General features: G+C 35.2%; 1 protein-coding gene across 1 annotated transcript in view; it reads left to right on the top strand.

Annotated features, from left to right (window-relative positions):
- Positions 1-24,898, top strand: part of Smp_016180.1 (putative nuclear hormone receptor) — a gene marked incomplete at its 5' end in the record, with an annotated part of 49,421 nt that extends 24,523 nt beyond the window's left edge. Inside the window, 7 exons of the mRNA XM_018792958.1 lie at positions 387-1,039; positions 3,282-4,055; positions 8,200-8,335; positions 11,492-11,764; positions 16,714-16,800; positions 20,848-20,963; positions 23,798-24,898. Coding sequence (XP_018647518.1) covers positions 387-1,039; positions 3,282-4,055; positions 8,200-8,335; positions 11,492-11,764; positions 16,714-16,800; positions 20,848-20,963; positions 23,798-24,433 — 2,675 coding nt within the window. The 3' untranslated portion in view covers positions 24,434-24,898. The remainder of the gene's footprint in view (positions 1-386; positions 1,040-3,281; positions 4,056-8,199; positions 8,336-11,491; positions 11,765-16,713; positions 16,801-20,847; positions 20,964-23,797) is intronic.
- Between the last annotated feature and the right edge of the window lie 1,264 nt (positions 24,899-26,162).

Raw genomic sequence — 26,162 nt, 5'->3', positions numbered from 1 at the left:
TCGAACATGTGATTAAATAGAATAAAAGTTTAGTGTTGAAAGTCGAGGTGGGAGGAGTAATAGGAATTGAAGAAGGAGATTGATCATGAATACAGTGATCTTGAGTGCTGTTAAAGGTATGAGTACAGTTATCACTTCCTGGCTGCCCACACTGTGGAAGAGAATAAAATCCGGAATAATATTAGTCATTTTTACTCATAATTACTACTTGGTATTACTGTATCTGTCTTGCCTGTATACTTGTAATTAAATGATTGACTTTTTTTATTCGTTCCATACTTTGTTACATTATTATAAATCTATAAACAAATAAATTATCGTTACATCTCGTAGTAATTTTATTGAATATATATGATTTGTTACCGTTATTATTTATTAAATTCTAGGTAGCCGAATCGGTCGTCAACCGAATGCAGTCAAATTTCATTGTGCCATTGAAATTAAACAACTACAAGCTATTCGTGGTAATTCATCCAGTTCAACAGATGGATTATCACCGAGCCAAAGTTCCACAGGCTGTCCTCCATATAGTCAATATAATCTTAGTGGTGGAGGAGTTGTTGGATTTGGGAGCGGTAGTAGTGATCCATTAACTTCATCCCTAAATCATTATCGACATATAAGTCGAAGTGATAATGATAATAATGATGATAAGATTGGTCCTAATTATAGTTCAGCTGCAATAAATCCGATAAATTCTTCATTAAAACAAGATAATTTATTAATGTCGAATGATTGTAAGCCAACACAACCACCCTTATCTTTATTATTCTTCTTACCGCCGAATTCCATGTCAAATCATCACCAATTAACAACATTGAATGATTCAAAGTGTACACAATTATCGTCTGCTTGTTATTCAAATAATCATGATAGCGCTGAACAGGATGATGTTGATAATGATGATAATGACGGCGATGATGATGATATTGATGACGATGATGAAATGCAGTCAATTAGATCTGATTACAATCTGGAATCTGATACATCTTCTCTATCGACTAATTTGAAATTGCAAATATATAAACATATGCATATGGTTAGTTGTTTAATGGTCCCTATTGTGTATGTATGTGGTAGTATTATCAGTAGTAGGTTTATTAAACTTAGGAGAATAATCTATAGTCGATGAGTGGTTCCATGTTTACATCTGACCAATTTAATGTTTCGTTAGGTTTATGATATGCGTTCATTTTATTTAATTTTTTACGAATCAAGCAACGAATCGATTACTTTTAAACTAGTTGGAAAATTTTCAACTCTATTATGGAACACATTTCAAGCTGTTGTCTTGTTTTAGTAAGGTAATCCAAAATAGGTTCGTTTTCATTCTCGTTTTGGACGAGATCATCAGTGGTACACTACATGAAATAAAAATGAACAATTTCGACTTTTTGTAACTTTACCAAATCAGTTCATCTAGATGACTCTCTGTAAATGATATATTTTCTTCACAAACATTTCCTTACTTTCATGCTTGCTTACGCTAACGACTAAATATTGTGTCAAATTGATACTTTTTTCGGGAACTGATACAGAGATTGGACCTATGTGAACAGGATAATTTCCGGTTTTTGACAATCTAGATTTCAATGATCTTCAGGTTGATTGCAGTCCATGACAAGAGCTATTTATAGTTAGTGAATCATAATATCACGCTAACTCGAATACCGACTGCTTGTAATCTCTTGACATGGCTCGTACCATTAGTTTATGACAGAATCGATACAATGCGACCAAATGCTTTTTTCAAGTAGAATGACTTTTTATTCCACTTCTAGCCATAGTTTATTGGTTTTTTTTAAAAACATCAATTGATTATATCGAGCCATCCCACACAGAATACATGTATCCTAACAAAAGTTGATCAAAATTCAGTCCGGCATATCAACAATGCGATCATTTAAAGTATCGTTAATAATGATGTAAACATCGTACCCAATGAACTAGTTAATGGTTGCATGAACTCAGTAGATAATTCGGTGTTTAAAGTAAAAGACACTGGGTTCGAGTCCCTATGTGAACAAGAATATTGCTGACGTATCCCAAATAAGATGAAGTGTGTTTACCGATTCTATTTTTAGCCACTATCTATTTTAACAAACAATATGGTTTTATCTGCCCCGTGGTAATTATTAAAGACTAAACAGAAAATTGCTGCAAATTATGCAGAGCTTGATGTTTATTTTTTTTAAAAGTCAAACTCTGAATAAACAATAATTTGGCCGTCTTTTTTTAAAACTAACAATAATAATAATAGTGAAACAATTCAGATTTCCATACCCTCCTATTCAACTGAAAGAATAGTTTAAGCCATGATAAATTAAGAGATTACATATTATTTCTTCGAAACAACACCTGTCAATGCATGTTTCAGTTTGAAATACCACATGAATGAAACCGAAATTAGATCATTTAATGTTATAAATGAGTAAGTGTTTAAGAAACTTAAAACTTCGTGACTATTTTACAGATTGTTGTTGTTATCTACATTTTTACTGTCTGATTTATAAATGGTTGGACTATTATGGTTTTATATTCCCCTTTTTTGTAAGTTTATGTTGAACTTGCTAACTATTGTTATACTACTAATCAATCTTTTTACAACTTACCCTGTTCACTGGTAATTTTCGCTTGTTTATGTATAAGCTCTGTTTTTTCTTTACACTGTGATGCTATCCTATATACTTGTATATAAACGCATATATGCTTGAAATATAGTGATAGAAGCTTGCCTAGTGTGTGTTCTCTTATTTGCAGTTAAAACTGGTGAAAGAAGACGTTCATGTCGATAGGACAAGATTATCCTACCCCAACCTAAGGTTAACCTTGGCAGCAGAAGCCTATGATTGGTCAAAGTTCAAGATTCTAGGTTATGAACAAAATATTATACACGGGATAGAAAAATTATAACAGAGATTCTGATTGACGTTTCAATCATAACATTAAGTTTTAAGAGTTCTTGTTATATGCGATAATTAGTATGGAAGAAAGGTTTGTGAAGATTGTTATCCTGAATTCACTGAAGCTCAAAATGCCAACCACTAAAGTTCCTGAGTTCATTCTCTCACAGCATTGTGAATACTCACTGCTGATGGGTCTCACCCTAAAAAAAACAGCTGTCGAATGCTCTCCTATATTCAATGGTATTCTAGCCAATCAGCCCTTAAACTAAACCACATGTAGAATAATTTCTTTTGTTTCTTTAAGAAAAATATCAGTCGAAGAACATTCAGTTTTTTATAATACCGAATTCGGTATTTTCTATGATTACCTTTCAGCGATCATCACCACTTAACGATTCTCCTCAATTGATTCGTCATTATTCCAATGGATCATCCAGTGTATATGACGCTTTAGAACGACATGCTTTGGATCGTGCCGGTGAATCTATCACGTTTAATGATGATAGAAATGATGGTAATGAAGGTAGCATTGATCAAAACTCAGGTTATAAAACGGTCAAATCTATTCCGCTGCATCAATCACCTATTTCGGAATCATCATCGGCTACATTTTGCGCATCTCGTTTACTTAATAATAAAAAATTATTATCCTTTTATTCTCAGGAACATCAACTACAATCATTATCATCTCAATCCAATATCAATTGTTCTCTGTCATCTACCTCTTCTATTCCTACTACTACTTCCTTGTGTTCTTCTCAACGTTCCTCTTCACCTTTTTCACTAATCTCTTCAAATCTATCTCAGGTGCAAACATGTACATCTACTATACCGAACTCAGAGAATGAACGTGTTAATAAAGTGAAACTACCTACCTCCAGCTTTTCAAACTCAACTCTCAATACTACTACATGCAATAGTACTACTACTACTCCTACACTGACAACAATTAATACAAATACATCATCAAATGCAACAATGGCAAATAATACAACTGCTAATCGTCACAATTTCATAAGTTTCGATGATCCGTCATTTTGGGAAGACGTAGAAGATACTTTGCCATCAATTAATGTAACTTCTGAAGCTGTTTCACAATTCACTGATGGCATGCGTACAGCTACTGAATTCCTACGATTACCAAATGCAGTAAGTTTTTTTAGACGAATGCTATTCAATGACAGTTACATACAGTATAAGTTATTACAAATACTCAGGCTATGATATAGTAGTTACAGCATTCAACTACCAACCCATAAGTTACAACTTCTAAATCCGCTTCTTAGTCCACTTCAAGTTGAACAGACGAATAGGGTCATCAGACCTTATGCAAACTATGTAACTGAACGCTAATTAGATAAATCTCTATATTCGGTAAATGACTTACATAACATGTTCCTATTTGTTACTTTTTCCCTGTTGAGTAACAGAATGATTAATTTAATATGGTTACTGTTCATTTTTAAAGTGTATTAAAGTGACAATTTATCCAAGAGCCCAGTCACAGAATGTAAAATGAACAATTTCTAGAAATAAAAGCCACTAACGCTAACTGATTGGATATAGATGATATTAAGATATTAAAAGTTTTCCATGTATAAAACAGTCAATCTATACGATAAATAACTAATCAGTATTTAAATGAGTCACAAATCAATCAATGATCCTTTACATCTGTTGGTTATACCACTCATGGTAACTGAACTTTGTGTAGAGTCAACCAAACATTTTAGAATATGCTCTATATACCGCTTAATCATTCGAATCATAAATTCAACGGTCGCTTTAGGGTAGCGTCACTGATAACATTTACAAAACAGGTGGGATCTCACAGTTTTATGAATAATTACCTTCTGTGTATACGTTTTGAATCGCCAGTCAGAAGTGTACTTCTTTACTGATTGAATCGTTTCGACTTTTGATCTTTGAATTACAACCTCAAACCCTATTCTATCTGCGTGTTCCGTTCCTACAACCATCTTTTATTTCCAGTCAAAACAGATTAAATATCTTCAGTACGAACAAGTGTCAAATGAGAAAGCATTGAGTCACTGTTTAATCTTTGTTTTGAATCCATCGGGATTAACCGACACCTAATAGATATCAAGACCTTTTAATTTTTTCAGTGAGCACTATACCTTTTTGATCATTTAGTCATGGAAAGTTTTTTAGTTTAAATCACAACCTGACCTTAATTATACAACCTTTTAAAACTGGGAAGCACTAGACAACTACTTCGTCGTAGTGATAAATCCCTCAATATATTTTAAACACATAAATATTGGTACAAAGGGCACCAGATATATATGGGCCGCACAAATCTCATTCGATTTGTGTAAGGGCTGTGATACTGCCTGGCTGCCCAAAGCGAAGCAGGTGGTTTTCTTAGAAGGCCACACCCGGAGCCTTCGACCTAAAGATCTGATCCACAAGGCAGTGGAGCATCGTGAGGAGATGCAGTCCCATGGTAGCCGGTGACCAACGATTGACTCATATGTCATTTGTTCCCTCAGGATACTGGAGCCCATGTACACCATTGGTTTGGAATCAGGGTGTTTCCAACTCCTCTGGGTTGATCCTTTGTGTCCACCACCAACCCGTTTAAACGTCAGACATTCGCTTCTCATCCTCTCAATTTCGTAAACAACAATAATGCCGCGAGAAGTTAGTGAGTAGGACTTCTCTCGAAGTTTTTGTATGTATGTGTCCATGTGAGAGCATTTGGAGAGATAGAGCTGACTCTCCCCACTCTCGGTCGTACCAGGGCATTTGGGGGCCTCAATAGTGCAAGTCCATGACCCTATCAGGGATCAGAAACAGGATATTTATGTCTCACGACAGACTACTGAGTCAGACTCCGATAGTTTACATTTGAAACTTAAATCAATTTACGATATTTTGGAGCCATCTTCCATTGCCATTGTTAAGTAACTGAGTCAATCACACCTGACATAACTGAACTCCGAGAATCACCTCTCGAAATAAGTCACCAGTACCTACATGAAGAATTTGTGAAGATTGTTAAGTTTCATAATATCCGTCACCGACTGACCGTAGACATACAATGGTTATCTAACCCAACGTATTTTTACACACGAACCTTTACCCGTATTATTCAAAGTTATTTATTTATTCAGACTAAATATTCTTACTTAAGTCTTCCCATAAAATTTGTTTCATTCACTTCAAATTTGAGCAACCGAATATTAGTGTCATCAACCTTCAGGTAAAAATAATATCTAAGAGCTAAGTACATAACAGCTGGTCGTACGTAATAACTGTGTTACGTTCATACAGTGAAATTAACTAATACAATGACCTAAGATTATTGAATCTATGATTCATTATTAACAAAGTAGCTGTGTACGTATCGACAGATATTTATTAGTTTCATGTAAACCTTCTTTAAGTTTGCATCATATACATACAATAACAATTGAAAAGTAATCATATTGTGTATTTTGTGTCTAGTTTTCAGACTTTTGACCTGATTTCTAAACTAAATGTTGATATGCTTCGCCGTTGAACCTATTCATATTACAAGAATACTTGAATATCGTTTAAATACACGGTGACCAATGGGTTTTCCGCTGCGAAATGATAACCCCATTCATTATCTCAGTCATAATCAATGTAGGACACGATTGTATGTCGTTCCTAGTTACCACACCTTAAAAAGAAAAAATGATATTAAACTTAATCGAAATCATGAATCGATCTAAGTAAGATCACCATTAGAAACCAGGAATCACAAAATAGCCTATTCTTTCTAAGATATAACTCCTCGGCAGTGCGCATCTACGACTCCGCACGCAAGACTCGAACGAATGACCGTCTTTTTTGGGCGCGAACTCAAAACCTACAAATCACTGTTAAAGTCTAACCGCAATCAAGATATAGCTAATTTGAAATGAGGAAGGTCAACTGGTCTAGATGGATTGGCTCCAGAGGTCTTTAAATATGTTAGTCCGGTTTTCGCGTTTAAGTTGACCAATATTCTAGCTATAATCTGGGAACCGAATGATGTCCCATGTGATTGGTCACAATCACTGATTGTCCCAATATATAAGAAGGGGTCGAAATCATCCTGTGATAACCATGGAGGGATTAGTTTGACTAGCATAGCATCCAAAATACTAGCCTCAATAATTACCGGACGCCTAACAAAGACTCGTGAACTCCGAACACGAGAAAATCAGGTTGGCTTCAGACCTGATCATGGCTGCATCGACCACATATTCACTATTCGTCAGGTTTTAGAACACAGGCATGCTTATGGGCGTCTGATAATGATGGTCTTTCTTGATTTAAAAGCCACATTTGACTCTGTAGACTGAGAGGTTTTGTGTCAGTGTTCGTCACTGAAATGTGTACCTCAGATGTACATAAACCCTGTGAAGGCGAGTCAGAGCGTATGGCGAACTATAATCTGATCCTGCAACCTCAAGTGGTGTCCGACAAGGCTGTCCACTATCTCCATTTCTGTTTAATTTCATCATAGACCTACTGTTGGAAGTAACATTCTCGTCGACTGGATTTTCAGGAATTGATCTCCTTCCAGTAACAGTGAGGTTAGACTTAGGGTATTAGGGAATGGTGGTAAATCGGTTGATGAGGTTGTAAATCTTCATCGACTGAAATGGTTGGGCCACGTGTTACGTATGCCTAAACATTTATTACCACGACGCATAATAGTAGCCGGTGTTAGGGATGGTTGAAAAAGAGTTAGAGGCGGCCAGACCAAGAAATGGAATCAGTCCTTAAATTCACTAACTTCCAGTGTGAGCCATGTTGCTAGATGCAGACTACTTAGTTGGAGTCTTCGTTACTATCGTAACTAGTGGTTGTGAAGACTCTGAGCGACATGGCTCATAATCGATCACAATGGCGTAAGTGTATACACTCGTTATATTTCCTTAAACCCTGAGATTTATCTTTATACCTTTCTTTCTAGAACTAATTCTCCCTGTATTATATCCTTACAAGCCATCTTTCTTTTATATATTAATACTATTGAAATAACTATTATGAATTTGTTGTTCATCTTGTTGTGTTAATGAGGTGTGGCAACTTGGAGAGATGCATATATGTGCCTGGTCCTACGTTTTAGCTGACTGACTGATTGAGTAATAGTGTTATTAGTAGTGTTACTATTGTTATAAACAATGAAAATTGATTTTTTCTATTTTTTGATAAATAATAAAAGGTTCATGTCTATGATTGAAATATATTTTCTATTTGTTCTTTTCTTGTTTGTTTATGTTTCTGTTTTCTTTAAAAATTCAAATTCAAGTACTTTAAAACACGTTTCCGTATGACATCGATACCACCGGAACATCAAGATAATATTAATCAAGTATGGGGTCATATGATGAATCATTTTCATATGCACGCTCAACAGGTTGTACAATTCGCTAAACTTGTACCCGGTAAGAGGTGTTAATACTCAAATTACATTTAGTATTGATATGTGTTCTGTTGTTTGCTTGCTTTTAATACACTTCTTCCGTTGTTCGTGATTCTTTTTTTCAATCAAGAGAAGTAAATGAAAAATTAAATTCAATAGTAATGAATAGGTAATAATAATAATGCTTTAGCCAACATCATTAACTAAATTAATGTGACCCATTTTATCAAGTCAAGATTTGTGTGCCCAACTTTACTGAGATTGTATGAGGATTAAATGTTTATTATTTATACACATAAACATTGGTACAAGGAGGCAACAAGTATATATTCACCACACTTCATTCGATTTTTGTAGGGCTGGAATACTTCCCGAGCACCCAAACCGAAGCTGGTGATTTTCTTAGAAAGCCACACCCAGAGCCTTCGATCTAGAGGTTCAATCCACAAGGGAGTAGAGCAACGTTAGGAGATGCAGTCCCATGTTAGCCGGTGACCAACAATAGGTTCATACTTCATTTGTTCCCTCAGGGTTCTGAAGCCTATGTGCACCATTGGTTTGAAATCCGAGTTGCCCAGTTCATCTAGGTGGATCCTCGATATCCGCCAAGATACTGCCCCGTTATCCTAAGCCTGCAAAGTACCGTTTCTAGATGATGAGATCAGTGATTGTAAAATGATTTTACTGGGTATGTGGTGATTTTTAGACTGTGAAATTAAACCAACCGACCATTTTTGGATAACTCGTCCAAAACGGTAGATGCTGCGCTTATACATCTATATTTTTCTAATCGCTTGAGAGGTTGGGTACGTTATGTACGACAGAAGTTTAGTGGCGCTGATAGATGGCTTCTAGATAACAAAAATCCACCTATAATACCCAGCAATAATCATATCCGGTTTTATGGTTCATAACTCGATCATCACGCCAGATTGCACGTTTCTTATTCCTTACTACTTGTTCACATATAGTATAGGTAGGTGTGCAATATGATCCTAATGTAGTGTCAAAATACCGGTAGTATTGTGTTGTTTGGCCTAGCTCGAAGAACACAACACAAAAAATATTTGTCTAACCTTCAATCTTCTCTATCAATCCAAATAATTGAATACCTTGATATCATATATACTCACCATATCTTAGGACTTAGGAGAGTAAGACACTTAACTAGTATTACTGATTGGTTGGTAGGTAGAATGAAAAGGTCAGTCATATTCGATCAACAAAAGTTTCTTGATAGAGTATACAATAAAATACCTTTTGTATGAATGTAAATTTCTCATTATTGTTTGTTTGTTAGTTGTTTATTTCATATTGATTCTAATTCCTACTACCTTGTCTGGATATTTGTCCAACAGATAGATTAAAGCAAACTTAAATCAATTAATCAATACATATACATGCAGATTGATACGAGTACAACGACGAAATTACCCTCTGTTGTCTCGTTTTTTCTATCTCATGATATGATGTGGTCTTTTTTCTCTTTATTGGTGCGGCTCTGTTACTGCCTAGTTTTCAGAACTGTCCACTTATAATAATAATCGTATATCAAACAGTGTTGACTTATAGTTATCATATCAGCTAACAACTTGATCATAAGTTATTATAAACAAAGGGATTACGTAACCGCAATAAAGCTGAGATATTTCAGCTGTTGAGTACAAATTTTAAGGAAAACCTATTGGAAAGTTCATGTATTTCGGAGTAGGGAGGGGACACAGTTATACTGTGTAATATTTTCGTTCGGTAAAATGATTCGGTTTTGCTCTTTAAAATATTTTCTTTTTCTAAGTATCGATTGTCCTTGAAACTGTTATACTTTATGTATATCTAGCACGCTGAATGTAAAAATTGATGATATAACTCATTTACTATTTATACATTTGTATACTCAACTCTGAGACAAACCTTATATATTATGGTTAGTGCTACTATCCTTCTGCCAAACTAAAAGTAGATGAATTGACACTAGGGTTTTCTATTTAGTAGCTAAACGTTGAACACCTTGCAACCTCATAACCGCTCTTCGGAAAGTAACCAGATCAGGATATTCACCGTTGTATCAATGATAGAGAATATAGTTTGAAAACCGACGCGTAAACTCAAGGCATAAAAAGGAAGAAATAATATTCAAAGGGAAAATCCCGACGAAGGCAATTTATTAATATTCTAATAAAAACAGACTTGCATACTTTCGCTTATAATTCAGTTATCATATATTCTTCAGTTTCTTCGAATAAAGAAGAAACGTTAGTAACAATAACTATACCAGAGCGACTTTAGCTCATTGATCATCAATTAAATCTGATATACTTCATATCCTGATTATCGAGAGTAAATCACTAATGTACAGAATTAAAATCCATAATGATGTACCATTAGCCTAGATTGTTTCTCAAACACCTCTGCATAGTTCAAAGCAATAGACAGTGAATTTTATTGAATAATAATATTTTTCGTTCCCATGTAATTACTTTCAAACATTTTTATTTGCTTTACTTAAACTGATATTGTACATCGAATCAATAATATCCAGCAGCTTATTGATTTATTTCATCATTCAACCAATAAGTCCCTAGGTTCTAATCACATTCTATATTCTCCAGTTAGTGTAACTGTGCTGTATAACTAATTCTCATTCAAAGTCTCCCTCAAGGTCAAGTATCTTGTAGTGGATGAATTCGAAGCACATATGATTCACGTGCCATTCCTTTTAGTTCTTATCAGTTATTAGGATGCTAATATTTTCTTTACAAGTAAAATCTTCCATACGTGCATCTTAAATATCTCTCATTGAGTGTTTGACTTGTTTACACGTCATCAATGCTGTAAAAAAGGTATTATCAATCAAATACTTGTGACATACTTGATCAGTTAGGCTTTTATGCCTATTTAATAGATATGTAACAGAAAAAGATCTATTGTTGTGTGATACATTTGTCCTTAGATGCAGTCAGATTTTAACATTCCAACATTTTGGTATCAAAATAAACGTTGATAAAAACAGAATTCTGCTTATGATTAACTTACCACCACTCTAACTTTTGTTCAAGTATGCCAAATTTTGCACTTACTATTTCTTTTCTGTAAACTCAGTGTTTAGTTCCATTCAATTTCTTCGCTAAAAATCTTTATTGATTCCCTTCTATCTCTTCTTCTGTCCTCCTATTCACAGGTTTCAATCAGTTAGGCATAACAGCCAGAAGCAATCTAGTTCGCGAAGCTATGTATTCAGTCCTACTGCTGCTTCTTAGCCGTGATTATTGTCCAGAAACGGATGAATATAATTATTTTGATTTTCCAGCAAAAGAACGTGAAGTGATCATGCGACACTTCCCGACATTTAAACGTATCACAGAGCACTTACGTGTTTCCGGACGAATAATGCATCATTTAAATTTGAGTCTACCGGAATTGTCGTTATCGTGTGCTGCGGAAATATTACGAAGTAAACAATTCACTAGATCTGTTTTTTCACACTCCACATAAATTCCTCTTTCACTCGGTTAATTTTTTTATACGAATATGAAATTTTTCTTCACTGTTCAAATTTTTGATCGTGGTATTATAAACCAATGGTCGTATTTTTATTTATTTATTTATTTAATCACATATATATTGGTACAAAGAGCACCGGATACATATGCGCCACACAAAATAATAAGAATAGGAGGAGAAGGAAGAAGATGTGTATATATAAAAGAAGGAAAAAAAGAAAAGGAGAAGAGTAATGATGGGGGGAACTGAAATGTACAACCAGAAGAGCTCTCTCAGTTAAGAAAGTTATAGCCACTCTTTATGAAGAAAGTAGAAGAAGGTTACAGCAGGTTCGCCACTGTCTTCTATTCTGAGCCATATCTGATAACGTCTCTAGCTACTGTGTTGCACCATCTCTAGGACCCCAGCCAGGGAGTCGTGAAGGACCAACAGAAGCTAGCCCTTTGCAGCTTTCTTTCATGCCACGACACCATGTCATACACTGACCTCCTCTCCGCTTTTTCCAACCAGTCCCAGAGTCGGCAAATAATGCACGACGTGGAAGTCTCTGGGACGACATTCGTAAAACATATCCAAGCCACCGAAGTCGGTGTTTCAAGATGGTGACACCAATTGAATAATCGTCTCTGCGCCCGAGCACACGATGCCAAACCTCTGCATTACTAACATGGTGTTGCCACTGTATGTCAGCAATCCTTCGGAGACAACGATGATCGAACACAGAGAGTCGTCTAACATCCTCAACTCGGAGAGGCCAGGTTTCACAAGCATAGAGCAAAACTCTCTCACCGACGCGTTGTAGATCCGACCTTTTACAGACAGACTAACATCACGAAGGCGCCAAAGATGGCCCAGATTGGCATAAGCCGCTCTGGCTATCACTATACGTGCATCAATCTCATCACTCACACCACCACCAGCACTTATGTAGCTACCTAGATACACGAACTTCTCAACTACTTCAATCTGCTCACCATCCAGGGTGAGTACAGGATGAGAATCCTGCCAGTCTTGTAGGAGTACTTTGCACTTGGAGAGTGCAAAGCACATGCCGTACCTGAGGACACTGATTGCCAACTGATTAAGTGCGGATTGCATGCCTTGGGCATTATCACACAGTAAGGTCGAGAAGTCGTTCTCCAGGCAGCAAACCCATACCGCCATTACTTACATCCATCGGAGCTGTTTCCAGGATGTCGTCGATGGCAAAGTTGAAGAGGAATGGTGAGATTGGGCAACCCTGCCTAACCCCACTGCTCGAATGGAACAAGAGAGAAAGGTGGTTGTATGCCCTCACTCTGCCTGAGGTGTTCGTATACAGGGCCTTTAAGATGTTAATGAACTTCTCAGGCACACCCTTCTTCAATAGACAATCCCAGAGAACAGTCCTGTCCAACGAATCGAAGGCAGCCCTGATATCAAGAAACACTACGATTGTTGGCCTGCGATAAGTATGACGGTGTTCTAACATTTGGCGGAGGGTGAAGATGTGATCAAGAGAGATGTTAGTGATTGGCATCCTGTCATCCTCGCAGATTGTTTCACTCACACCAGACTTCTTGCTGCCAGTGGCTCGGATGAGTTGGAAGAGCTTCCGGCAGTTACCAGATTCAGCTGCTGCTTCCATCTCATTAGCACGCTCCGACCACCAGGCTTCTCGGTCCTTACGCAAGCTTTGCCCAGTTTCATTACGTAACAGCCTTCGTTTGTGGTCAAACTCACGGTCACCCGGAGTAGACCGACGGGCTTCGATCAGTTGTAAGGTGCCAGAAGAAACCCAGTGCTTGTAAGCGGGACGTTTCGCGAAGCCGCAAGTGGCTTTGCTCGCCATTCTCATGGCGTCGTGAAGATGCAACCAATGCTCATCTATACTTTTCGGTGGGATGGTAGTTAACCTAGAAGTTAGTTCGGCTCGATACTTACTTGCAACAGAAGTTGCAGCCAGTTTACTAACATCGATCCGTTGATGGCGGTCAATCTTTCGGCCACTGAAAAGTAAGGTAGGATTGGCGCAGACCAGGGCATGATCAGACTCCAGATAGGTACTCCAAAAGGAGCGGCAGTCTTGTACACAACCACGCCAGCGGTAGCTGATCGCGATGTGATCAATCTGAGTCCAGGCTTGGGATGCAGAGGGAGGACGCCAGGTGGCACACCGGCGATGACTATGCCGGAAGTTAGTGCTGGCCAGAAACAGGTTGTGGTCTGTGCACAGTTGCAGCAAACGGTCCCCGTTATCTGTCCTGCGACCAACAAGTCCCCATCGGCCACCTAAACAACTCTCTTCTGTGCCTAGACGCCCGACCTGTGCATTCAAGTCTCCGGCTAGTACTACAATATCTGTCGAACGCGCTTTCTGGAGAAGAACAGTTAACTGGTGGTAGAACTCATCCTTGATTGCATCCGGGCTGCAATCTGTCGGGGCATAGGCGGAGATGACGAAAAGACACCGTTTTTCACGCCGATTTCTTCTCACTTTGATGGAACTTTCTAATCTAACAGCACATAACCGACTGTTAATGGGGACCCAATCGATTAGTGCTGCCTCAGCTCTAGCGCTTAGTGCGACACCAACGCCAGCAAGACCAGACGAGGATGCCACAGGGTCCCCGGATAAGCGCACGTGAAACAAGCTTTTCGAGGCGACAGATGGGGAGCGGATTTGTAGTACTTCACTAGAGTTTCAAATACGAGTCTCGGATAGACAACAAACATCAACATTAAGACTTTCTAAAGACAAAGCCAGCCCCATCTGTTGTCTGATCTGCATTAGTGTGCGAACGTTGAAGGAAACGGCGTACGTGGTTTCAGAAAGACTGCTTCAGTATTCGTAATCGGTGGAAGCATTCACTTTCTACCAGACAGTGACTAGAGATCGTTTAGATGGAACAGAGTTTCCACCATGGGCGAGCTGCTGCATAAGTTGAAAAGTAAGGTTACACAAATTGGGGATAAAAGGGGGTGAATTAGCGATATGGTAAATAATAATAATAAATTTAAATTGTTTTGTTTCTAGTATGAACGAGAATAGAATTGTCAGTTGAATGTGTCATTTCATTTATTTGCGTGAGGGCTGTGATACTGTCCGGGTGCTCAAGCCGACCCCGTCCCGTAGAAAACCAACTCGCTAAAATACGCTAACCAGAAAAAGTCATTCAAACCATTCAAACTCTGCAATGTTTTATTTATTTATTTAAACACATAAATATTGGTACAAGGAAGCACCAGATAAATATGCGCCTCACAAATCTCATTTATTTGCGTGAGGGCTGTGATACTGCCCAGGTGCCCAAACTGAAGCAGGTGGTTTTCTTAGGGGGCCACACCCGGAGCCCTCAACCTAGAGGTCTAACCCACAAGGTAGTGGAGCATCATGAGGAGATGCAGTCCCATGGTAGCCGGTGACCAACACTAGGTTCATACGTCATTTGTTCCCTCAGGATACTGGAGTCCATGTGCACCATTGGTTTGGAATCAGGGTTTTCCAACTCCCCTAGGTGAACTTTCCATATCCACCAACCCGGTTAAAGCGCCGGACATTCGCTTCTCGTCCTCTCACTTTCGTAAACAACACCCCTCCACGAGAAGTCAGTGAGTAGGACTTCCCTGGCAGAGGCTATATATACGCGTGGCCATGTGAGAGCATTTGGAGAGATAGAGCGGACCCTCCCCACTCTCGACCGTACCAGGGCATTTGGGGGCATGGTCGTATAGTAGATCATTCTTATCCTCAACAACCAAATATTTTAAACTGTAAAACCGGATTATGCGGGTTTAAAACTCGCACGGAGCACCAGCCTTCTCCAGATTACAGCTTACTGACGGGTGCCAGCTAGTACAAAACCTAGGCCCATGGTTTCTTGTCGACTAATTCCAACTATCTAACACAAATTAATAACTTTGATCATCGGTAGTTTAAGGATAATTTGCATCGGCAAAGCATCTCTAAGAAAAAAATAGGCTTCTGCAAAGGTGTTAAATCGTCAAATAACATACAAATTAGTGTAAATTTTATTTATGAGAAATTCGTAGATTTTTTATTAGTTTTATTTTGGTATCACAATGCCTTATTGTAACAAGTAAATTCTCTAGAAATAGGTACATTTTGGTCAGTAAGATTTGACGGTAATTATTTTTGTACATCAAGTTCTCCAAGTGGCAATATTTTAAAACATATTATCTAAGATAAACAACTCACTATAGTCTAAGCATTTCGGAAATAATCAGTAACTCAGTAGAGGAAGTTTCGTCTGTTAGATCAAAAGCATATCAGTGTGTTCTTGAAAAACTCAACAACTACACTTCTAATTTTTTTTAATTATCGTGTAATGGGAACCATTTTTTGCACAAATTATTAATTAAAATAGAAACCCATTGCTTATTATGACAGAATAGCTCTGAGTTGTTATAGTCGTCGTTATTTTTGTTTATTCCAAATCAGTAATTTGTTCGATAAATGGTATTTTTACAAAGAAGTTATGTTTCACTACGATTATAAATCAAATGTCTATCGTCATTAGAAATCAATAAGCCATTCGGTTCTGTTGTACTATTTGCCTAAAATATCTAAGACTCTTGAATTTTTCTCTGTTCCATGGGGTTGTTGATGGGTTCGAACCAACGGATCCTGAATTGATTTTTTTAAAGATCACAATTATCACTTTCGATAATTTGGAGGATCTTCATACCTAAATCTTTTTCTTGTTTAAAAGTAAATAAATAACACTGAAATGAATTACTGTCTGTTTATCTATGTAGCTCCCAGTTTTCATGCCACTTGGAATATTTATTAAATTCAGTTTCTTCTAAGTGTTTTATTGCAGATGCGAGAATTTTTACTTTCTTTTATAACAGAAAACAAATTCTCACTTTGTACACTTCCTCTATTCCTTTCAACAGATTATTGTATACTTGAAGAGCCTACCGCAAAAAGTACAGCTGAATTATTTGTACTGGCACATCATAGTTTATTAAATTGCATGGCAAGTAAGTAGTTACGTAGATGAAGTTATTTTTCTGGCAATAATATATTCGTTTGTATATGTATATCTTATTATTTTTATGCTGTTATTCGAGACTGCAGTTCATATATTTAGATCTTTATTAGAAAAAAACGCGATTGTAAAATTCATCCGTAAACTTAATTCGGATTAAAATTCTTTTCACTGGAACGTTTTTCGATAAGCAGGTTTATACCTCTAGCTTAATGTTTTAGACGTTATGATCATAACCGCTGTGTCCCAGGTTAAATTCTCGCTTCGCGTAGTTCCATTTGAACATGCGGATAGTCCTCACACCGATAGCATGGGTTAAAGTACCTTATCTTTCTCTCTTTCTCTGGTCTAATATTACTACTTTATTATCAACCTTGCTCTGATATGGTGGTATTTCAAAAAAACTGACATAACAGTCAGTGTTAGTTAGGCAGTTTTAAGCAACATAGAATGGTGGAATGGATGTGTATTGATCCAAGTAACCATAGTTTGTATCAGCACAAATAGAAAAAAATTGAGAGAACCTACACGATGATAGTCAATAAGGATTGTTAAGTTCAAAACAAATCTAACCAAGGCATAAAGAAGTATGGAGTTTTATTTACATTGATATTCAGAAAAAATTGGGGAGTAAGTATATTTGTGTACCTACCACAACAGATTTCGAGCTCTATATTGCATAGAATCTATAATCTAGCCAGTGTTTCAACAACAAAAATTTTGTCAGATGCCTCTATTTTTCATTGGTAGACTTATTGAACATTATAATAGCAAAATACAGTAGACGTTAGCGGATTCTTTGTATCGTAATGTTCATGCGTTGAATCGTAACAATGATTATATGAATCTCAAACAGAGGCTATCGAGTAATGTTTACTTTCAGTCTAAAAAGATAAGACTCAACATTTATTCGTTTAATAATTCAAACAGTCCGCCATAAATGAAATAGGAGATGCATCAACTAAATATACGACACTTTATCATCAAAACGAGTTGATTGTATAATAATAATAGTAATAATAATAATAATAATAGCATGGTATTTGTCTTAGTGTATCGTTTAGTACCATGTCAAGTTCAAATGAGTTATTCTAGCCTACGGACAGACCAATTTATTCATTCTTCTCCAGTCACAATTTGATCTTATCAATTATTTGCCTATTGACCTTGTCTGTTTTTATATGAGCATACATTTGTGTATTGCTTATCCTATTCGTCACATTGGGCTCACCACTTTAGTGCTCCATTGGTCTGACTCCAATTTTAAAGAACGAATGAACATAACTCTGTATATTACTTAGGTTAACCCTATTTGTATGACGGCGGTAATAAGAAGCCAGATACGGGTTGCGTTGGATGAATTTATTTCAAGCACTTGTTTATCCAGACAGATATTTAGGATAAGAAGCGGAGAAGGTAAGTTGGCCAACTTATTTTGATAAAGCGTGATTCAATATTTTGGCCATACGAAAATAAACTGGTGACATGTGATGAATAGGGTAAGCAATACACACATATACCCATACAGAAACAGTCAAGGTCAATAGGTGAATAATTGACAAAATCAAAGTGTGACTGAAGAAGAATAAATAAACTGGTCTGTCCGTAAGCTAGAATAACCCATTTGGACTTAACATGGTACTAGATACTATAATAGTATGATTTAAAACGAATAGTATAATGAAATACAAAGACAGTACTGGAACTCGGAATACGGCAAGGACATGCGCTATAATTGCATCAACTCTAAACCACTTGATCCGAATCTGTTTGACAGAGTCTTGGCATTGCTCACTAAGCATTTCCAATTTTCCAATCCTTCCTCATTAGGCAAAAGTAATAAATCATAATAAATTTTATAAATATTGAAAAAATATTTTAATCCCCTATCGTTACTTCATGTTCTTTTTGATGTTGTTCTCTTACTTTATGGCATTCCTCTCTCCCCTCTCTGCATGACAGAACCTTCATCCGTATATATGAATGAACTATATTTATCTGTATCTTCACTACTATACCGTCACACTTTTCAATTCTATGTGTCTATAGTGATGGGTGCTTCTGTACGCTTGTAAGTGCATAGGTGTATGTTTGTGTATGTGTTTGTTGACGACGGTAGGTAGATAGTCAGGCACCGCCGTGATTACAAAATAACATAAAGGAAAACGTCCTAAATCTTGGATATATTGTATTACGCTAAAAAACAAAACAATACGTGAACAAACCAAACTGTTATGAATTTTCCTAATTTTATTATTACCTCTGCTGTTGTGTGCTGATTAAATTTGTTCATCTATTTGTGTATGTATGTGTTGTCAGCTGATTGGTTAACTGCCTGGCTGTCTGACCAACTGTATAATAAATCACTTGGTTCACTTTCTACAAACAAATTCACTGGTTATTACTTCTGTATATAACTGGCATCTTTCGATCTCTCACAAATCAGCACGCAAGTACAGACACTACACCTTTCTTCACAGTTTTATTCATCATTTGCTTTTCTTGATGCCAGTGTGGTTTATTTTACAGCACACATTTGTCTTTACACATATGGTTAACATGATGAATCAATAAGTAACTGACTGTCACTACGACGTCGACCATTACTACTACAACTAGAATTACTAATACCAATTTAATGTTTTATTATTGTTTTCATTGCTTTCTTAATAGATGGTTAAATATTTATGAAACACTATCAACTAGTTTAGAAAAGAAAATAAGTAGAATCTTTCCAATGAAACTTTAGTACATGTATGTGTGTCTGTATGTATGTTAATCTATTGTGATTGTTTACAATTCGATCTTGTGTAATTAAAATTATTATTTTACGTTTACTTAGGTGTGTTGTGGTCAGTTGTGCTAGTGATGAGTTAACACACATTCATATACTTGTTGATCTTTCTCATTAAGTGTTTTTATATTACCAAGTTCACTTTCATTACAGTTTATAGTCTGGTAAAAGAATACATTGAAAATTAAAGCTATAATTAGTGTAACTCACTTACTGAATACACATTTATGTACTCAGTTTTAACTGTTTTTCGTTTGAAACGTCTAGCGATCTACTACCACTCGGCTGCCTAAATACGTGATACACAAATCAAGTTTTTGACCGAATTCATTCATCGAAATGATGCGTCATGCTCATCTTGATATCAGATGATTCTCATTTCAGTTCAGTGTGTATCGGTCGATATTTTTCTTGTTAACAAATTAAAAGCTAAATTCAAACATCTATATAATACTTTCTAATGTTTAAAGTTCTTCAATTATTATCAGTGTGTCACAAGAACAGTCTTCTTAATTAATGCTGACAGTCAGTATTTAACTAGTTAGTAAAATACTTTAATTTTTAGGAATCATTTCTCTCACTGGTGATTAATATTTTGTTGTTTTCTATGAAATCACTGGTTATTTAACTAAGCCGCATAAGGAGATGTCAGCTTCATTGTTCGCATATTGATAGTGTTAGGAATTAGTCTCTATTAGTATTTAGTGACCTCTTTTAATAGATACCTAATTATTCCCTGAAATTGCATGTCCTTTATATTCTTTAATGATGGTCAGTTGCAGAATTTAGAACTTATATTTTGTTTTATTTGAGATTTATCAACTGTAGACATCTGCATTTTAATGTTGGGACTTCCATTGAAACTCTGGCCTAGTTTCATGGCCGATTTCAAACCGTGTCATTTGAGGTTACCAAGTCCATAGATTCCGACTGTTACACAGGCCTGAACTATGAGGTTTACACTTGCCTATACAGCTTAGAGGAACAGTCAGTGACTTTATGAATCACCTCTGTGTCTTGGTTTTGAACATGCCTCCGTGATTATTATGTTTAAATTACCTTATTCTGTAAAAATGTTTTATTAGAATTATTTTTAATAAAGATATATTGATCCCAGTGAGTAGTCCTAGTATAACACCTTGGCTGATTATTATTATTATTATTATTCTACTTTACATTTTTCCACTACGCATCTGGTATTTTCTATTTATTTCATTGTTGTTGGTTTTCTGTTTCATTTTCAAGAGCACTCTGTTCCAACTGTTGCATCAACTCAACAAAGACGGACCCAGTTATTCGCTCTTAGAAAAATGATACGAGTAATGGACAAGGAACATCATGGAATTTTAGCAGATTTAAGAGTAATGTTTATAATAGTTTTTAAAATTTTCATTGATATAATTAATATCACTGCTGTTATTGAATGGATCACTATTAATCGTATTATTTAATATGATATTATATTAATTGATATTCATGAAGAACTGCCTCTTCTACTGTCGCAACTGCAAAACCATTGAAACCATCCTTGTTATGATTACGCCGATTAGTAGTAGTAGACATTGAGTGATATAACTCAGAGTGGCATATATTCATTCACCTTTTATTTTCCACACTACTATCAATCCATCCATCTGACGACATATCTGTCTATCAACTCGTCTATCAATTAATCGATATGCCTATCCGCCCATTCACCTATTAATTCATCCATCTGTTCTATGGCATAAAAATGTTATCGGGATAAATTGTTGACCTATAGATTTTACAATCACTAAAGTATGATTTTTATAGTGACTAATAATCATAACAGTGGTAATAAAAATAATAATAAAACCAATAGTTATTTTCACATCCGGAGGGGATTTATAGAAAAGCGATCGAGAAAAAGAAGGATAATTGAAATTGTTATACAGTGAACTCTTTTATTAGATGAGGTGACATACTAATATAAACAAGTAAATAATAATTAGTAGTAGTAACCGTAACAACAGGCTGACAAAATGCTGCTGACTGATCGTCGCCTACCTCGACGAGTAATGTTTGGGTGGAAGAAAGTTAATGATGATCATGAAATTGACAACTATTGATCCAAGAGGCGTAGGTAGATGCATATTATTAACCGAGATCAGTAGTTGGGTAACGTGGTTCATAATCGGTCACAATGGCATATATTCATTCACCTTTTATTTTCTTCTAAAAATGGAATTCCAGTATTCCTTTATACATGACTTCTCATTCTGCCTTTTTTAATCATATTCTCAATGTTTATTCTTTCTCATCATCATCGTTATTACAATCATTTCGACTCATTAACTTTTCACACTGTTAAATTCATTTCATAGCACTGTGTTATGCGAACTTGAGTCATTGCATATCTGTCAGGCTCTCTACGTTGTGACTGACTGACTGAAAATACTGCTGAGTTATCTTCCTTATGCTGAAATTATATAACTTTTCGTGACATTTGTTTGTAGGTTCCAATTTCCTCATTATGAGTCCGATGTTTTTTCGCGAGGTAGAGATCGGTTACTGTTAGTTAGTTCACTGTATTCCCACCATGCCAACAAAGTAAAAGCTAAATATATCTACCTATTGGTTCGACGTACTAAATGTTGCAGTAATGACAAACTCTACCAGAAGTCTAAAAATTAATGAATTTTGTGATGAAAAAGGAATTCACTTGGAAGGGTGATGTATTTTGAATCACGTGACATAGAATTCATTGTAACAATATTTCTTGTATAAGAAAGAAATAATATTAGATTAATAAGTTGCAGTAATAGAAAACAGAACAATACGAAGGGCAAGTACAAAAAGAGAGAATAATAATAATTGTGGGGAAAGTTAAACAGGAGAGATTTAATTCAAAAAGAGTGTTAGAAACCGAACGATGAAAAAAATTACTTGACGCTAAATATAAGGCTTAATAGATAAGTGATAAATGGAACTGTACCACAGTAGCTTGTTTAAATATTTGACTTTGAGTCATAATTTTCACATGACGTTGAATAATACTAGCCGGCGTCACAAACTGAAGTACATGGAGCACAGTTAACTATTTATCTATCGCTCCACTTTTTTACATTTAAAAAATAACTTAAAGAAAAACAATTTTGAGAAATTTCATACACATATTTCTCTTTATTATCTTAAAGTGAGCAAGAACGAAGATTGATGCTAGAAAATATACCTCAGAATGAAATTCGATTATTATGTTTATATCTTGTGTTATGTCTAAAGCAACTAGTTGCTTTCCTCTTTCATAAAAATTTGTATATCATTTGTTCTCTGGTCGTTTGGACACTTTTTATTCATTCATATGACTTCATTTCCCCCTTATAACAATTCTACTAACTTGGTACGGTTGTTATCTTAATCTAAGGTTATGATTATATCTCACAATTTGATATTCATGTTATAGTGCACATATATTAGTTCTTGAGGTTCGTGTCGATTCACATGTTCATATGATAATTAATTTCTATAAACATCCTAACATATGATTCGTTCGTATTAGTTGTTTGAATCTTTCCTTTGATGCTATAGACTGAAGTTGATCGGTCTCTTTGCATTTGTGCATCTTATATGGATCCTAACATATGAATTAAGAAATATGATCTACTCCATGGACTTCTAAGCATTAAATTTGTACAGATAAACTAGTATGAAGTACCATTTTAAAAATGTAATTTTGTTGAGGAGAAGGAACCGATATTCTATTGATAATTATTTTAAAGATAGAATTTTCGTTACGCATGTATATGAGGCGGAGTATCGGTTAAAATTAAGTTTGTCATCAAACAGTTGTTCCATTCTAGTTCATAATTTTGTAAATAATGTGCATTTCCAATTGAGACTAGTGATCATATTGCAACTTGACTGATAGAGTTCGATCAACCCTAGCAAAGTAAAACATTAGTCAGTTAATCAGTGATCAATCAATTGTAAACTATGAGGATATTATTTTCAATGCATCAAACGGAGTACGAATAAACAGTAAGATATTTTCGGATACAATAGAGTTACAAACCAAACATACTTGTTAAAGAGAGACAGAGCTTACATTCTAACATTTGTATTGTACATATCATTTGTTAGGAATATTATTATTCATGTGTATATTGTTTCTGAAATTTGAGACCCAATGTTTAATGTGATTTTGTCTTTTATATGTATATATACATATATATAGGTTCTCAGGTCTGATCTTCGGTTTCCTGAACTATATGTGGAAATGTTTCAATTAGCTGATAGTGCATCAGCTCTATTTTCCGCTTCTGCTCAAGCTGTAACACTAGCCTGTTCTGGTGTTCTACAATCCTCATTAGGATCTTTTCAAAATTCTCAGTTACCATCAACTTCTTTGAATAATAATCAATCTGATTTAAATACAAATAAATTATCTGACTCAACAGTAAATAATAGTGATTTTATTCTATCTGTTGATCGATGGGATGCAGGCCGACTTGCTTTAACTGTTCCAGCAGCAGCGGCAGCGGCGGCTGCAGCAGTTGTTGCATTAACTGAGCAAACTTCTATATGTCAAAATAATAATAATAATCAATTATTACTACAACCTAGTTGTCAATTGTCTTCAACATGTGCATTTCCTCAATTATCCAATTCAATTGTTGTCGGTTCATCATCATTGTTGTCAACCAATGTTAGTCTTAGTTCGTGCCAGAAACGAGCTAAAAATGATGTGAATCAATCAGACAATATAACATCTAGTATTCCTGCTTTTCCTACTAATACAAATAATAATATTGCTTTTATTACATCACCTTCTTTTATGTTTCCTAATCAATTACATCATCCATCTTCATGATGTTTACCTGCCTCTCTCTATCCATCTCTCTGTACTTCTATACAAATATAAAATACCCAGCTACACTAAATCAATTCTGTTTATTGACCCTGTGTTTCTTTTTTCTTAAATCTTTCATTCTTAATGGGTGTCTTTTAAATCTATGAAATACATCTTTACCTTTCATCAGATCTATTTGTCCATCGATTTTTTGTGTTTGTTTGTTTGTTTGTTCTTCTTTTGCCCTCAAAATAAAGATGATGATTATTAGGTAACACTACACAATTACATATTGATTGATTAATTTTTATGAGACTGTCTCTTGGGTTTTTTCTTGTCGATTGTTTTTAGCTTATACTTTTCTTTCAAATCGAATTTCTTTTCTCAACCTTAACATTATCATCATTGTGTGTTGTACTTCGACTGTTGTGTATTTTGATTTGTACTACTTTTTTTAATATATACACATACATTGAATGATGAACCTTTCTGTAAAACAATTAAACTTCAAAAAGGAAAAAGAAATCTAACTAACCTATACACACAAATCTATGGTAATCAATAATTTAATTGTATTTCTCTCATAATTGTAACTCAGGTTATATTTTTCGGTCTATTTACATATTTTATTATTAAATTAATTTAATTTAATGAAAGGGATTTATGTTTTTTTATATCTTTTACTAACGCCTCTAAAATTTACATTGTAAATGACATTTTGTGTATATGTGTGTGTATGTATGTACAAGAAGAGACAAAAAAAGAGCAATGAAGAATAATGAATATATTGCCATTGGTGTCATTCATTGTTTTGTTGGAATTGTTATTGTTATTGAGTAATTCGTCTTGACATTATGGTTACAATTTATACAGTATGTACTTTTTAAGTTTCTATTGTCGTTCATTGTTCCCTTCTATCATCTTGTTCACTTAATTCAAAAATTATTTCTGTTTCCATTCAATGTTTTGTTGTTTTTCTTACAGTTCCAGGTTTTTCCATGATTTATCTTCATCTTTGTTTGAATATTTCATTCTGTGTTGCATGCTATTTTAATTTTGATTAGTTCATGTCATTCAATCTAAGCGTGTGCGCATGTGTATGTGATTTTGTACACGTGTCAATCCATATTTCAATAAATAGGTTCCCTTATTTTTTCAATATCACTAAGGTGTAATCTTGTTATTATTATTCTTATTATTATTATCGCCATCTCAGGGAGAAATGAACCTTTACTATGACTAATAATATCATTAGTTATCAAATTTGTTTTATTACCAATAATACTACTTACAATTTAGTGTTTATTATTATTATTATGATTACTGGTTAGTCTACCTATCTGTCTCATGGAAGATTTTGTACGTTTGCTTTCTATCTGCATTACCTCGGCCCCATTTTCCCCTTTCATCATCTATTCCTCTCTATATACACAGAGGCACGTACATGTATTTATCTATCTTCATATAATTGTTACAATTTTGTTCTATGTAAAATATTTTGCTGTGCCACTTTTACACATATATACACACACACACACTATTCGTACCCTTTTTATAACACATGAATTTGCTTTTCCTAAAGTTCTACAATGACTTAATTCCGACCGATGATACCTGAAAACTGTTTTATGGAGTCTGTAAATTGCTATTATGGCGTTTTTTCATCAGCATATGCTTTTATAAATTTATATATTAAAATTTTTTGTTCTTTACCACTTTTGAGTTGCTTTTTTACCCACTCCCAGTGTGT

The sequence above is a fragment of the Schistosoma mansoni genome, chromosome 1 (genome assembly GCF_000237925.1).
Source record: "Schistosoma mansoni strain Puerto Rico chromosome 1, complete genome".
Lineage (NCBI taxonomy): Eukaryota > Metazoa > Platyhelminthes > Trematoda > Strigeidida > Schistosomatidae > Schistosoma > Schistosoma mansoni.
Note: the sequence above shows the minus strand (reverse complement) of the source record. Positions and strands in the feature narration are given on the sequence as shown.